General features: G+C 35.4%; 1 protein-coding gene across 1 annotated transcript; it reads right to left on the bottom strand.

Moving 5' to 3' along the window:
* Positions 1–1,061: 1,061 nt before the first annotated feature.
* On the bottom strand, positions 1,062–5,600 carry LOC128554050 (uncharacterized). Its single transcript, XM_053535263.1, has 9 exons — positions 5,568–5,600; positions 5,041–5,244; positions 4,559–4,741; positions 3,314–3,487; positions 2,874–3,149; positions 2,376–2,613; positions 1,986–2,191; positions 1,598–1,813; positions 1,062–1,325 (listed from the first exon to the last, which is right to left on the bottom strand). The coding sequence occupies exons 1-9, from the start codon at positions 5,598–5,600 to the stop codon at positions 1,062–1,064; spliced, it is 1,794 nt and encodes a 597-aa protein (XP_053391238.1).
* Between the last annotated feature and the right edge of the window lie 9,633 nt (positions 5,601–15,233).

Raw genomic sequence — 15,233 nt, 5'->3', positions numbered from 1 at the left:
ACTCCCATTATGAAATATTGCATGAAGTCCATATTTTTCAAATCAGTCTAGCAAAAAATCAAGCACATTAAATTCTACATTGTAGTAACAATTTTGATCAAACGTGCAGAACTAACTTAACACATCGAAATAAATAAATTTTCATCAATCCTCAATGTTTCGTACTTGTAAAATACTATAGCATCTAATAAAATCATGAACGTAGACAGATTGTGAAACCTACAGTTCGTGTATGATAAGTAACAACACAATTTAACATGTATTCGTGTTTCATCAGTTTAGACATTACTGGTTTCCCAGTAGTTTCCGGACCGAAATCGCTATTTTTTGCCAATAACTTTCGAACAAAACATAGTAGAAACATAAAATTTTCACTGAAAAAAAAGCTGGGTTCTTCGTTAACACCATGCAGTTTTTCGTATTACGTCTTTGTTGGCGGCACGAATGTAGATGAGGCCTCAAAAGGGGCAATTAATTCTATTAATATCACAGTTAGTCCGAGTAGTTTTCCGGACCTTCCATTGTAGCAGTTGTAACCTTTCTGTAAGCGAAAATATTTCAAATTTTGTTATATATATTCAAAATTAAAACATAATCCTGAAGCGGGATGATGACTTGAAAAGTCTGTTTCAAGAATTTATCAAATACTAGATTCATAAATCGCTCAGTACAAATACGCAAAATCATGTTTGAATGACGTTTGCAATGTCACGCTAAAATGATATCGGTGGTTGGGTTTTGAAGATCTGTAGATTTGTAAACAGATTATGTATTTGGCTCGAATTTTCAGGAACTGATCATAAAAATCTAATCTTTCTAATTTAACATTTATTATTACATTAAGACACATTTTCCTGGAGACTACCTGTATACACACTTTGTCCCCATGAAAATCATGCAAACTGCTATAATTAAGAAAGAAATGAGTTAGTTTCTGATTAAAATGAGGACCTGTTGGAAATACAAAAAAAAAAGAAACACAGGTTAAAATTTATATTCATATGACATCATTAAAACTGGCTTAAACTGAATATCACAGATATGGAATTCAACAATCAAGTCTACTCCTCGTAAAGCCACGGCTTACAACAGTGGCAAAACCACTCCTCCCCATTTTCTAAACTTTCCCAAAGATATTCCTTGGCCTGTTGTGTCAGACAATGCTCATGAAACCATAATCCACATGTCTCTTCATCGCAGCCGAACCAAAGAATGCCGTTAATCTCATCATCTGGCCTCCCCTTCTCTTTACAGTCGCCACATACATACATGTTCGCTGACATGATCTGCTCCTCAGTAAATAGACGTTTTCTCGTAATGGCCACCTTAGACAGACGAATATAAAGAATTTGATTATTCATAAAAAAGTATTGAAAAAGTATTGATTTCGTATATCTTATGTTTTTGCCCAATTAAAGACCACTTGAACTAGATAAAACTTAAGAAATGATTGGATTTGATAAACATGTAATATACCGTCCTAGTAGTAAAATTAGTATTTAAAAACGTAAATTTGTTATGTAAGTTACGCATATATCACACAACATGTAATTTAGAAGTCCCTTTAGAAAAAAAGTCAATATCAAGCAAATCATACCTTCTCCTTCTGTTTTCGTTCTTGCTCTTCCTTTTTTTTCTGTTTCCTAATACTTTTCATTTCTTTGTCCTTTAGCTTTCTAGCTTCTCTTTCTTCTTTTTCTTTCATTCTCTTTATCTTTTTCATCCTATCATCTTCTTCTTTCAGTTTTCTTTTCATTTCCATTTTCCTTTTTTCTGATTCACTCTTCTTTTTTTCAGCAAGTTCTTCCTTCTCCTTGAATATCATAAAGTATAGTTTTTATCCATATTGATGCTTCTAATATGTTATTTAAATCCTTAGTTAGTAGGGAGAAAGGTACGTATGTTTTAAAAATTGCAACTACACTAATTACAGTGGGATTGATGATATGAGTAACAAATTACTAAATACTTTCAAACATGTTTACCTTTAGCTGACTCAGCATATCATTGCCGCTGATAAGTCTGCCCTCGGCTACAACCCATGTTCTTTTCTGCTGTTTATTCTGTGGTTCTGTGGGAGGGGGTACCAGAATGTTTGCCAGTGAATTTGAAATGAGTCCTCTTCTCACCAATGGGTTAGTAATGTAAGACCCACAGGTACCACAGGTCCTCACCTCAGGCTCATCTGGTCCTACAAATCATATAAATATAACTGCATAGCTAAACTTAAGAGGATTGACATAAATTCTCAATGTTTTTCAAATGACGATATCGTTTATTTTCACCGTAAATATGTGTTTTGATTGTGGAGCTAAAAAGGCATTTAAAATTAGCACTCATTTTAGATATATAAAACTTAGCATTACAATTAGTACCTCCGTTTGCGTCGTCTCTGAAAGTCGGTTCTACTATCTGTGACGTGTCTATCACAGAAGGACTGAACGGACAGATGCCAGTTTTAGCGAAACCGTTGACTATGGTAGCTGGCGCAATCTTGTCCATTGCATGCTTTAAGACGACCGGAAACTTGGCTTTCCCAACACTGACAGCGGTATTTAAGTAGCCAAGACCGGCTGCCACTTTCGTGTACGCGTCTTTCAGCGGTGATATAATCTGAAATAGAATATCATTAATTATACTAATTACAAAACAAATCATAATACAGCTATGTCTTAGATTAAATGAGCAGTTTTATATCATTTATCTGGAATAAATGTTTCAGCATTTTCAATACATTTTTGTATTAATTACATTACCAGGAACTAAAGGAATTGACGTAGATTAATCGTGCGAGTTTATGTCATTGAATCTAAGAAGTATTTATTTTTTTATAGCAGACAATAAGTTAGCCCGCAGATAAAATATTAACTTACATTGACGTCTAAAGGTTGCAGGATATGAGTGGAATGCCCAGGCAGACCAAGAAGCACAATACCCTCTGATATTGCCTTCTCAATGACAGCGATACTTATATGAGAGTCATGATTGTCCATTACAAGTATTACGGGTCTCTCTCTGCCGCAGTTAGGGACAAACACGTTGACAAACCACTTGTGAAAAAGATCACGGTCCATATAGCCATTTTCACTGTGACCGAAGTGCCATGAGGATGGGACGCTGTCTTTGTAGTGCTGATGTGGTAATGATCCCTGCGAGAGAAAGTATGCCATATTTTTCAAAACATTTTGACCACCTGCATAAATTACACATATTTTTTTCTTTTGAATCAATACAAATTTAAGTGAAAAAAATACTTGTACGATATTAACTGACTGAACACTCTTATATGAAAATATTACAACATTATTAGCACCTTGTAAATTATTGCAGGTGGTAAAAAATGTCCATCTGCTGAAACGCATAGGTGAGCTGTCACATGGTCAGCAGAAACTGTTTTACGTCTGAACAGGTGTCCACCGCGGGGTCCGATTACTTTTGCCCGTGGAGCTTCTTTTCCTGTGAATCCTGTTTCATCGCAGTTGAAAATCTACAAATGTTTAGCATAGCAGAATAGAACAGACAGATATTTAATACAGTAACTGGTTAAATTTAGCAGTTAAAACTGTTATTCTAGAAGAACGCACGGACAAATATTTAGGTTATGCCCCTTTTATCAATCAAAGTCATACTATCGTTCCTGTGTAAACTCCAGTCTTCCGTACGAAACTGCTTACTTTCTCTCATAAAGAGACATGGTCTGTAACTGGGCTCGAACCCACAGCCCTGTATCAGTGAGACGTTACAGTGATTTGAATTTAACAACCTTGACAACTGGACGGTGTTGGAGTGTCAAAATGGTGAAAATCTTATATTGTGTATTTGTTTGTTTTGTTGGATTTAACGTCGCACCGACACATGATAGGTCATATGGCGACTTTCCAGCTTTAATGGTGGAGGAAGACCCCAGGTGCCCCTCCGTGCATTATTTCAACACGAGCGGGCACCTGGGTAGAACCACCGACCTTCCGTAAGCCAGCTGGATGGCTTCCTCACATGAAGAATTCAACGCCCCGAGTGAGGCTCGAACCCACATCGATGAGGGGCAAGTGATTTGAAGTCAGCGACCTTAACCACTCGGCCACGGAGGCCCCTTTATATTGTGTAAGTCTATATTTTTCAAACAGTCCTAGCTGAAAAATAATCCGGGTGAGTGGATTTTTCTAGATCGGATCTTACGAGGCGCGCAAGCGCCGAGTGTGATCCGACCTTGCAAAGTCCACGAGAGCGGAATACAAAGTCCCAGATCTGGCTACTGTTATAATGACCCTTTTATTATATACCTTTACCATTTTGATTCTTGTTCTGTTCTTGAACGAAATCTTCAATGCTTATCGATATTAGATGGGACTTAGTGAAGTTTTTTATGTGCGCTATTTATAGTAATGTATCGGATCATGCATATTAATGAAAATAGTCCGGCAGCATGCAATACGGAAGGTACAATACGGAATTTAAAAGGTACAATACGGAATTTTTGTCTGTCTCTTCATATTTAATTGTGAAATACAAGCCGATTTTTTTTACAGAATTTATATAGGTATATAATAAAAGTCTATACCCTGTGAGGTTTGTCTCGTATTCCATATTTATCCAGTACACCTTCTAGAAAGGGAAAGAACTCGTCAAGCATCTTTTTTGAAGACATGGACATTTTAGCTTTATCCATATTCTCCGGTTTCCTTTGTGCTAGGTTTGGATGGCGACTAAAAAACTTTACAAACCAGTCATCAGCTGGGCCCTTCTGTATATTGAATAACGTTTCTCGACCTGAAATTTCATTTAGTCATACAACAATTTGGTATTTTTTTACTTTTGTATGACAAATTCAACTCTATAAAATCAGTTTCCTTTTAAGACTCTGAACTATTATTAAACATTAGATTAGCCTACTTTTAGGTAGTGTATAGTTCGAACATTAAATTGATTTTACTTCTATTATAAACAGTAACCTGAGTGAAGAACTATTTCTTGAATATAACATCTCATCATGGCCCTTGTCAACGGGAACCCCTGATTAGCCATATACAGTTAGTACTGAACCAGAGACTCTTCTTCATCAGGGAGAAGCTGCCTCGCCGGTCCCCGCTGTTTGCCGATGTATGTTCCCTTCACCTTATCAAATAAAGTAGATTTCGGCACATTGTAAAGCCGAGCAGCCGTCTTTATTTTCATTTTCTTTTGCCGAACTGCTGACAATGCCAACTTAAGTTGGTCCTCAGTGCATTGCTTTGGCATGTTCTTGACCTAAGATTAAGATAAGAATTCAACAGATAGGAGTTTTCAGCTTATTCGTAGGAACGTTTGCAAAACCTTAAAAAAGAAAATAATGTGTCCGACGGGACGTTCTGAGCCGACTGAAAAATGTTTTTAAAAAGGAAATGTAACAATTTTCAGTTTAATTAACAAGTTTAAAAAATAACAACTTTCAGTTTAATTAACAAATTTAAAAAAAAACACGACGTGAGTAGGAATCGATCCCGCACTTCAGAATTGCAAGTCCAATTCCTTAACCACTCGAACACCATCTCTACTGTCGTGCTAAATGTATATCAACAATAGATACTTACTGTATACGGTATAGGAGGTAAATCTCCGTTCATTTTGGTTCCTATTTTTAATCAATAATTTAAGGTCGTGTAATTGTTGGTCGTTAATTGGACATGGTGATTTTTTCCTGACTTTCACTGTTTTATTTTATTACTCTGTGGATATTTTTAAAACATCGTCTGCAAATACGAGTTTCATTGAACTGATAGTTACCTTCAAGGGGCCTCAATTGCTGCGCATGCGCGCTGTAAATGGAATTCCCCGGCTGATGTGAATCTCTATGTAAACAATTGCACCGAAGTGAGTTGAAACAACCGGGATATTCAAATAATGAATAAAGTCGGTAACGCTAGGTTTTCGCTGCTGTGTTAAGACAACAAACGCCTAGATGATGTGATATTGTTACCCAAATGCTTTACGATGGTGTAAAGTTTATACGGCACGAAATGTAAAAGGTCCGGAAAACTACTTGGGTCCGGAAACTACTGGGAAACCAGTATGGAATAAGGACATGCATCTTTTGCGATTATACATTTACAACTTGAATTATCCTACCAATGGCGTTAAACTATATATTCGTTTAAAAGGGTAATCAAAACCAACATTTTTGACTGACCTCAATGCCTTATTAAAATTCCGTTCGTTATTATAAAAATATGATAAATACATTTTCATTTTATCAATTTTGCGGAAGTAATCAATTTTTAACATTTATTTATATAGCTTGTATTGGATATGGCAGATATAGTGTAGGTGTGAATCAAACGTTCAGTTTTACAAATTGGTACAAATTAGGTAAAATATCTTCAGTAAATAAAAAAGATCCGATCTAATTTATTTATGGAAAGGAGATTTGTAAATCTAGGCAAAGATATTTAGTCTCTTACGATTATGATAAAAGAGCAAAGTAATGGTGAACAAGTATGTTTACATCATTTCGTTTCTCAATCTCATTTTTAAATTGTAATGTATTCGATATTTTAATGGTGTTTCAAGTACTGAACGCTGTTAAATCAATAACATCCAAATACCAAGTTAACTACCTGTTTGATTACAGACTTACAGTTTGACAAATGTGAAATTTACTTCGTGGATGGATAAAATTGTGTGATCAAGGTATATTCCGACCTTTTAGTCCTTTTAAATACTGTTTGATAAATGTAACTTTCACGCGGCAAGTACATTGAATGTTTGTATTTCCATATTGTCCAATGATATTATGAAATAGTGTTCTGACGCACTAAGCCTACATGTTTGCACAATATACACTACAAGAACATTTTTAAGAATGTGTAAATATAAATAATGTATGTAGCGGTAAATTATTAGTATTTAGCTCAGTTATATGATAATATTTTACGAGATTACAAGTTCAGAATATTTACTATATGCTCGATAAAAATGTTTTCTATTGTCTGTTTATGTCTTCCCGCCTGTTTATGAATGGTTAACATTTTATTTTCTCTGGATTAATGAACTCACTGGTTTTTTCTAAATACTGCTTTTTGCTAACTGAATCATTTCATGGTCCGTGAATAAGTTCTTTTTGTCATACTCTAACGTTACTTATTATCTACGAATAACATGACTGTTTAGTTTGTAACCAAGTGGAAACTTATGAACAACAACAACAAAAAATTATAAAAAACATCTTCATTTCTTTGAAAACGATCGATGATGGTGAAATAAGGATTACAAAGAAAGTAGCGATAGAAAATCTGAAGACTTTAAAGGTAACCCAAAACGGCAAAAATGAAAATGTTGCAGGATCAGCTCGGCATGCTGCTGGATGAAGAGGTATGTAGTGTACGGTAGAGTGTACGAACATTGGAATCTTCTACTTTTTATATGAATCCTCCCTTTTATTCTTCACTGAAATTTTCATCGTAGTTTCAGTTCTTTTCGTAGCCGTTTACCTTATTTCGTTGTTTCTTTTAGCATCATTGTCGTTATTTGGTACGATCAGATCTTTCGTTTTCCAAATTAATTTTGCTATATATTTGCCTTCGGAAAAAGTAAGTCCATTCTGCCAGTACTCGGTTAATTTACGCATGTATGTTTCATCGACGGGATTCGAAACTCCTATACTGTCTTTTCAAGATGAACTCTTATGTCTTCTGGTATGTATGTGATGACGTGTTTTATGTATATCAATACGTGGCATATGGATCAGACATTACGCTAAAAGGCTTCGACTTAGGCTTTCATAATCTTATTTTGAACAGACGTCTACACGTCAGTAACAACACATCCATTCTGTCGTTATTGGAAACTGTATGTGCCAATTTAAAGCCGTGCAATTAAGGCAAGATAATTTTTTCACCGGTATCTTTTGTCGAAGGGCGTCGCGATCATAGGTTCAATGAGGACTATATTGGGTATTTCTATTGATAAACTGTCCTTACATATACTGTTGCAGTATCTAGATATCGAACATTCTTCACTGTATAATCCCTGTGTAGATAATTTTACGACATCAGTACCGTTAGGTATTGTAGGCTATTTTGCTAATTGTGTCTAATGAAACTTGAATGAATCAGTGCTTTTTTAAACATCAAAATTATAAAAATAAATAAATATTTTGTTTGCACCTATTCAAATCAAATTCAGACGGCCTAAACAAGAAGGATATGAAAACAAAGAAAATGCAGCGCAGCCAAAATAAGATGATGAAATAAACGTATTGTATGACAAAGAATCCCTAAGAGGGCAGACCCCACAGTCACTCATAAACACGCTCTGGCTGAATTTCACCATCCACTTTGGAATGAGAAAACACTAAATGCGATGGAAAGTCCTTTCGAAAGCAAGGAAGAATATCCAACAGGGAAAGCCACATTTTCTAAAAACGCAGCCTTCCCATCCACTTTGGAATGAGAAAACACTAAATGCGATGGAAAATCCTTTCGAAAACAAGGAAGAATATCCAACAGGGAAAGCCACATTTTCTAAAAACGCAGCCTTCCCAAACGCAAACCCAGCACGCGGACCCACACACGATCAACACACACGTACGCACAGGACAAAACAAACAAATAAAGGAACAAAATGGGGCACCGAAGTCATGTTATTGGAGGAATATGTTCCTATTTCCTCTCACTAAGCCTCTTTAACGTTTGAAACTTTTAACTCGAAGGGCCAGGTAATGGCTTCTGTTGAACTGCAGCAGCTGAAAAAGTATCGGTACATTAATCTAGTTCATACATTGTAGCAGATATTCCAATTTATTTCCCAAAATTCCCAATACTATTTAAAAGTAAATTTACTAGTTTTTTTTGTTTCTAAATTTGTTATTTTAAATATATATTATATTTTGATGAAAAAGATTTTTCAATAAAACTTCAATAGAACGCATATTGAAAGCGATTTGCACGAAATAAAAACACAAAATAAAAAAGAACAAAATTAATCTTAATCAAGCAAATTTTTCAACATTGTGTTATTTAAATTTACTTTAGCTGGTGATACAGTGCGTTCTGATCCGGATGAAAATGAGTACCCGGAACTCCGAAAACCAAGAGCCAAAACTCGGACTGGTGAGACGCTGGAAACCAGGAAGGTAACATCACGCATGTTTTCGACAGATGATGACCGAGATTCTGTATCAACAAACAACTTGTATGCAGCAAGGGGGCTCCCGAATTTCAGAGGTGATAGTGATCCATTTTATCTGGCACATAGACTTACAGCTGTGAAGACCGCAACAGATCAGAGGTTTATGCGCCAGCGCATTTTCCAGAAAACAAAACTAGCCAACTTGAAGAAATCTATGTCTGTCAAGGTCGGAATCGAACGTCACCTAACAAACCACTTAGTCCCCGGAAACATTTGGTGAAAAAGCTTTGTGACAGTGATGCTAAGCCGACAAATGTCATGCAAGTACAAATGTATCAGGTCACAAAAAGGTGCAAAGTAACTTAAATTACCGGTACTCTGAAATGTCCATTGAGAACCAAAGGAGGTGTACAAAATTATTATTAAACACTGGCAACAGTAATGTCAAGAATGGTGTTTTTCCGCTCTCTCCAATGGCTATGCCTTCCAACACAGTTCAGCAAAACGTTCCAACTACACATGTTTAGCACCAAACCAACACATAAATTGATGTGAATTCTTCTGCAACTAAAGCTGACTGAATGTTGACTAAATTTTTATCTTTCGTTATTTTTGTGGAAAAAAGGGCAAATTATTGGATCTGCTCTATCCAAATGATTTAATTTCTCTTTTATTTGGTTCTTAAGGAGGGATTACTTCTTCTTTTTATTATTATTTATCTATTTATTTAATCTATCATTGTACAAAAACAAGTGTATACAAACAAGTAAAATGACACAAATAAACATATATGTAGTTCATTTTTCTGTTATTATAGCATTCATAATTCTGCATATTCATGAAATTTAAGTGTGAAAAGATTGTTTACTTTCCTGTTGGTAAGATATTTAAACATAATTCTGTATTCAGATTTAAACAGGTTAACTATATCATAGTTACATTCTCGACAATTGCCAAGGAAACAGGCTTTATAAATGCAGGATCCGAGAAGAGACAGTATGGTATTAATATAATAATAATTCTAATCTGAAATCTTATAGCCTATAACAATCTTCAATGCTACACTAACGTGTAATTCCATGAAAAGCGGCGTTTAAGTTAAATGGCTACGTTTGTATTGTAAGTATTTATAATGGTGTACAGTTAATCTTATAGAGAATATGGTCTCTTGTAATTCTAAATTCTTTGAAACATGATGGGACTTTAATAGATTGCGGAATTTAAATCTCCAAAGGGTCTTTAACAAAATCTCTATAGCGTGGGAAAATAATCTAATAACTTTCGGTCTAGCACGGCAAGCACGACTTTCTGGTTTTCGTGGGAGTGGCCATACCTGGATTTATACTTATTGAATTTTTTTTAACTGAATGGATAGTTTTGATTGGCCAATTTCGTGTGTTGCCATGCAACGGTCTTAGGAAAGATAATATATTCGGAAAGGGGTTCAGTGTGTAAATAAGTGGACATTGGATTAATGTGTCACGTCTGCGTGCGGGAATATACAGGCACTTAATGGAAAGGTAACTCGTTATATATTTATATTATTATGCCAGTTCATTTACCAGACTTTGCAAGAACGGAACACAATTTAGAATCTAGGTAATCTTAAAGTCATTTTATCTTCTAAAATGTCTCATTATTAGTCGCGTCATAAAGGTAATACTTGTAAGCAGATGTGCCGATTCCAAAGAGAATAGTTCGGGACATTGGGTCTTTTATAATGCTTTTTGGGAATAAAAAACGCTTAAAGAGGGGACATTTGAACAGCTAATGAAATTCGTCGCCGATTTCATTCAACGGACACAAAGTGCACTTCCTGTCTTCATGTGGGACGTAGGAGTTGTGCCATCGTCCTGTTTCAACAGGTAGTTTATGGTTACCAGCTCTGAAGTGAAATAGCGAAAGACTCGAGGGGCTAGGCAATATGGTTAAGTAAGGTTCAAGTTTAACTTCAGTTTTAAAGATTCTGTATTTGATGCCTTTTGACGAGTTTGTAAGTTGGCTATTCCATTTTTGTAGAAATTGGTCAAGAAGGGTACGCTTTACGGTTTTATCAATATATTTATGGTTGATTTGTTTTGTTGTATCCAAATGTATGCGTTTCACGTTGAGTTCAGAATATCTCTGACAAATTTAAGCCATTTAAAATTAGCGTTGGAATTTAACATATTGTCATAACAGATTTTAGATATCTTATTTTGGTTTCCAGAAATTAGTCCAGAATTTAATAACCCTACTTTTAATAATGATTTCTAATGGGTATCTACCAAGTTCACCATACAGCATGTAAAGTGGGGTACTCTTTTTACTCTTTGTTATTTTTCGAAGAAAATCGGCATGTACCTTTTCGATTATATCAAAGTTTTCGAATCCCCAAACCTCACAGTTATATGTAAGAACTGGTAATATCATTTGGTCAAACAGTTTTAATTGGATGTCAATTGGCAAGTCGATATTGAATATTTTTGTAAATAGAATGTGCATGGCTTTATTTGCTTGGCTAGAGATCAGTTTTCTGGCATTAAGAAAACTTCCAGAAGATGAAAATAGGACCCCCAGGTATTTGTATTCTTTTACAACCTCGACAGGTTCTCCATTTAGGGAAAACTTAAATCGGTCTGGTTTGTTTGTTCTAAATACTATTATTTTAGTTTTGTTTATATTGACTGTAAATTTCCACGTTTGGCAGTAGTCGTAAAAATAATTTAGTAAGTTTTGAAACATCTCGGGATTTTCGCTTATAATTACCGTGTCATCGGCATAAAGTAAAATAAACAATTTTAGGTACAGGTTAATATCCGTGCCTGGACGCTCTATTGTGATTCCAGTATTGTTTAGGGCTACAAGGGATTCTAAGTCATTGAGATAGATAGAAAAGAGGATAGGGGACAAATTTTCACCCTGTCTAACCCCGCACTGGCTTTTAAAAAAAGGTGAAATATCATTATTTACCGAAATGCATGACTTAATATCGGCATACATGTTAAAGATAACCTGAAACAGTTTCCAATCGATGCCGGTTTTAAGTAGCTTACTCCAAAGGCCCACCCTCCAAACTTTGTCGAAGGCTACCGAAAAATCGATGAACGAACAAAAAAGTTTTTTCTTTTGTGCTCTAAGCTTGTCTATAATATATTTCAATGTGAAAATATGGTCAGATGTCGAATACTTAGATCTAAAACATGCTTGATTTTCATTTAATGCGTTATTTATGAGGAGAAACCTATTTATACGTTCGTTTAGAATGGCAGTAAACAGTTTTCCGAAACAGCTTATTATAAGATAGTAATAGGTCTGTAATTTTCTGGACTGAGGGGGGATCCTTTCTTTTTATAAATTTGTGTAATTGTTCCTATTAACCAGCTATCAGGAAGAATACCAGAGTCAAATATTTTATTGAAATAATAGCAGTGGCCATGATATTTTCAGTGCTCTTTAAATATTCATTGTATATATAATCTTGTGGTGATGCTGCCTTTGCATTATTACATTTACCGATCATGTTCTTCATCTATAGAGATTTTACTGTTAAGAACATTATCGTTTTGTTGTAAGTTTATATCGAAATCAATATTTTCGTTTTGTTCATCGTTACAATCAACATTAATATTCTTATAGTGCTCAAAAAAGTCTTGGATATCCGGCACTTTGTTCGGCCCAGTTTGGGTATTGAAGCTATTCAAAACCTTTCAAAAATCTTTCGGACGGTTTGAGTGCATATGCCGTAGTTTACGTTCATTTCTTGTTTTGTGCTTCTGAATAAAGGTATTCATTGTTTGTTTATACGCTTTACTTGCTCGATTTAATTCGCGCGTATACAGGTCAGTCTTGTGCAAATTAAATTTCTTTCTCGCGGTGTTATATCTACGCCTATATTTATTACAGAGAGGCCCGAACCACGGTTTGTTAGTGTTTTTCTGACAATTAATTGAGGTTGAAATTTTATGTGGAAAAGTGATATTAGCCGAGTCATTGAACAGTTCCGCAATACTTTCTGATACTTTAGATTTAGACACATTTGTAGGCAAATTTGACACCATATTTTTTATATGATTTATTTTGTCTTGTAAGTTTTCAGTAAACTCATTTTTTAGGTTACCCTGCCATTTAGGTGGTTTTGGGATCGACTTTTGCATAACCTTGCTTTGGGACAGGGGTACATTTACCATTAAGTTAAGGGGACATTTAATACAAAGTGAAAGAAGAGCGTGCCCATCAGAAAACAACATATCAGTATCAAGCACTTCAAAATTTGTGAACTATTTAAAACAATTTCCTGTAGCTGCAATATAATCTATAGTAGAGGTATCTCTAAATGTAAATTTTCCCATTACACGATCGTTGCCAATGCGTACATTAACAATAAAAAGGTTATTGCATTTGCATAATTCTAAAAATTTAGACCCAGCGCATTTGTCTTGGTATCTTTTGATGATCTTTTTAATGGAATATTCTCACTAATCAGATAATCTGTAGAATTAAAATCGCGCATAAACTCATCGTCTAAATCAAAATGTTTTTCAAGAGAATCATCAAAAACTACATAATCAGGAAAATTCGCAGTATGTCCATTGGCATCGCCGAGTATAATACAATATTTATAACTACTACATTAAACATTAACTTCATTTTCAAAATTAAAAAATTCATCTTCATTATAAAAATGTGATTGTTGTGGGGGATATATATAGCCCCGAGTATCAAATCGTCATCAAAGTTACTCAAGACAGATTTTCCAAGTTTCATCCAAAAAACATATTCGCAGTCAGTCTTTAAAATTTCTACAAATTCTGTGATTGAGTTTTTAACAAAATATCCAATACCACCAGATTTACGTATATATGCCTCTTTGCGTGGTTTTGAATAAAATGTATAACCGGGGATTTGTATAACATCATAAAAATCAACTTTAGTTTCATCAATACAAAAAATGTCGTAGTTCTGTATCAATTCAATAAATTCTGGGTAATTACATTTACTTTTGAGACCGCATACATTTAAACTTCCAATATTTAAAACATTTTTACATGCAGAATTGCCAGTATTAATCATAATACCTGCAGATTCGCCAATATCACTGTTATTACCGGTAGGATTAAAAATATCAGTATTGTTACCAGTAGAATTGACAATATCAGTATTATTACCAGTAGAGTTGACTTTAATAGTATTATTACCAGAAAAATTGCCAATATCAATATTATTACCCGTAGAATTGCCAATATCAAAATTACTGAGCAGTTCAGATCTACATGACATATTTTGCTTTTACATAACTTTTCATCATTCATAGAGTTTGGTAAGTCAGTTTTTTTGTTTTTTTTTTGGTTGGATTTAACGTCGCACCGACACATTTTAGGTCATATGGCGACTTTCCAGCTTTGATGGTGGAGGAAGACCCCAGGTGCCCATCCGTGCATTATTTCATCACCAGCGGGCACCTGGGTAGAACCACCGACCTTCCGTAAGCCAGCTGGATGGCTTTCTCACATGAAGAATTCAACGCCCCGAGTGAGGCTCGAACCCACATCAGCGACCTTAACCACTCGGCCACGGAAGCCCCTGCATGCTGTAGAGTAGTTGATATAAGTAGTATTTCTCTTTTTGTCTTTCCCGAGTTGATATGAATAATGGTCACACATTACAGATTTAGAAGAACAAGGCTTATTCCAACACATTTCACATAGAAACACATCTCTGGTGTATGTACTGTTTTCAGCGCTAACATTTCCATTAAAAACACTACTGTCAATAACTCTCGCGTCGGTTAACGAATCAGTGCCAGTAGGCACTGTCCCCGTCACGAGTTAGTCAAATGGGTCCCTATCATCTTGCCTGGGTTCTGTAGCCTCTGTGGCTACCACTGGATCCAAATTGTTAAAAACTGGATTGAATTTCGAGGGCACGGTCTCGGAGGGCCCGGTGGTATTTGGTACTGGACCCTTGTCGCAGGCTGATGTCAAGGTTGTCATTCCCGTGGGTGCTTGTCTGACAGGTTGATCGTCTGTCATGCGTGGTAGTGATCCACTACCAAGTGGGGATCGTGGTGTGTTGCAACCCTGTTAGAAACGTCCGTGTGTCGCGAACCTCTCAAAATTTCATACCAGTCCGGGAACATATTTTCCACTATT

The sequence above is a fragment of the Mercenaria mercenaria genome, unplaced genomic scaffold (assembly GCF_021730395.1).
Source record: "Mercenaria mercenaria strain notata unplaced genomic scaffold, MADL_Memer_1 contig_4674, whole genome shotgun sequence".
NCBI lineage: Eukaryota > Metazoa > Mollusca > Bivalvia > Venerida > Veneridae > Mercenaria > Mercenaria mercenaria.
The sequence above is the reverse complement of the archived record's forward strand: the minus strand, read 5'-3'. Positions and strand labels throughout refer to the sequence as shown.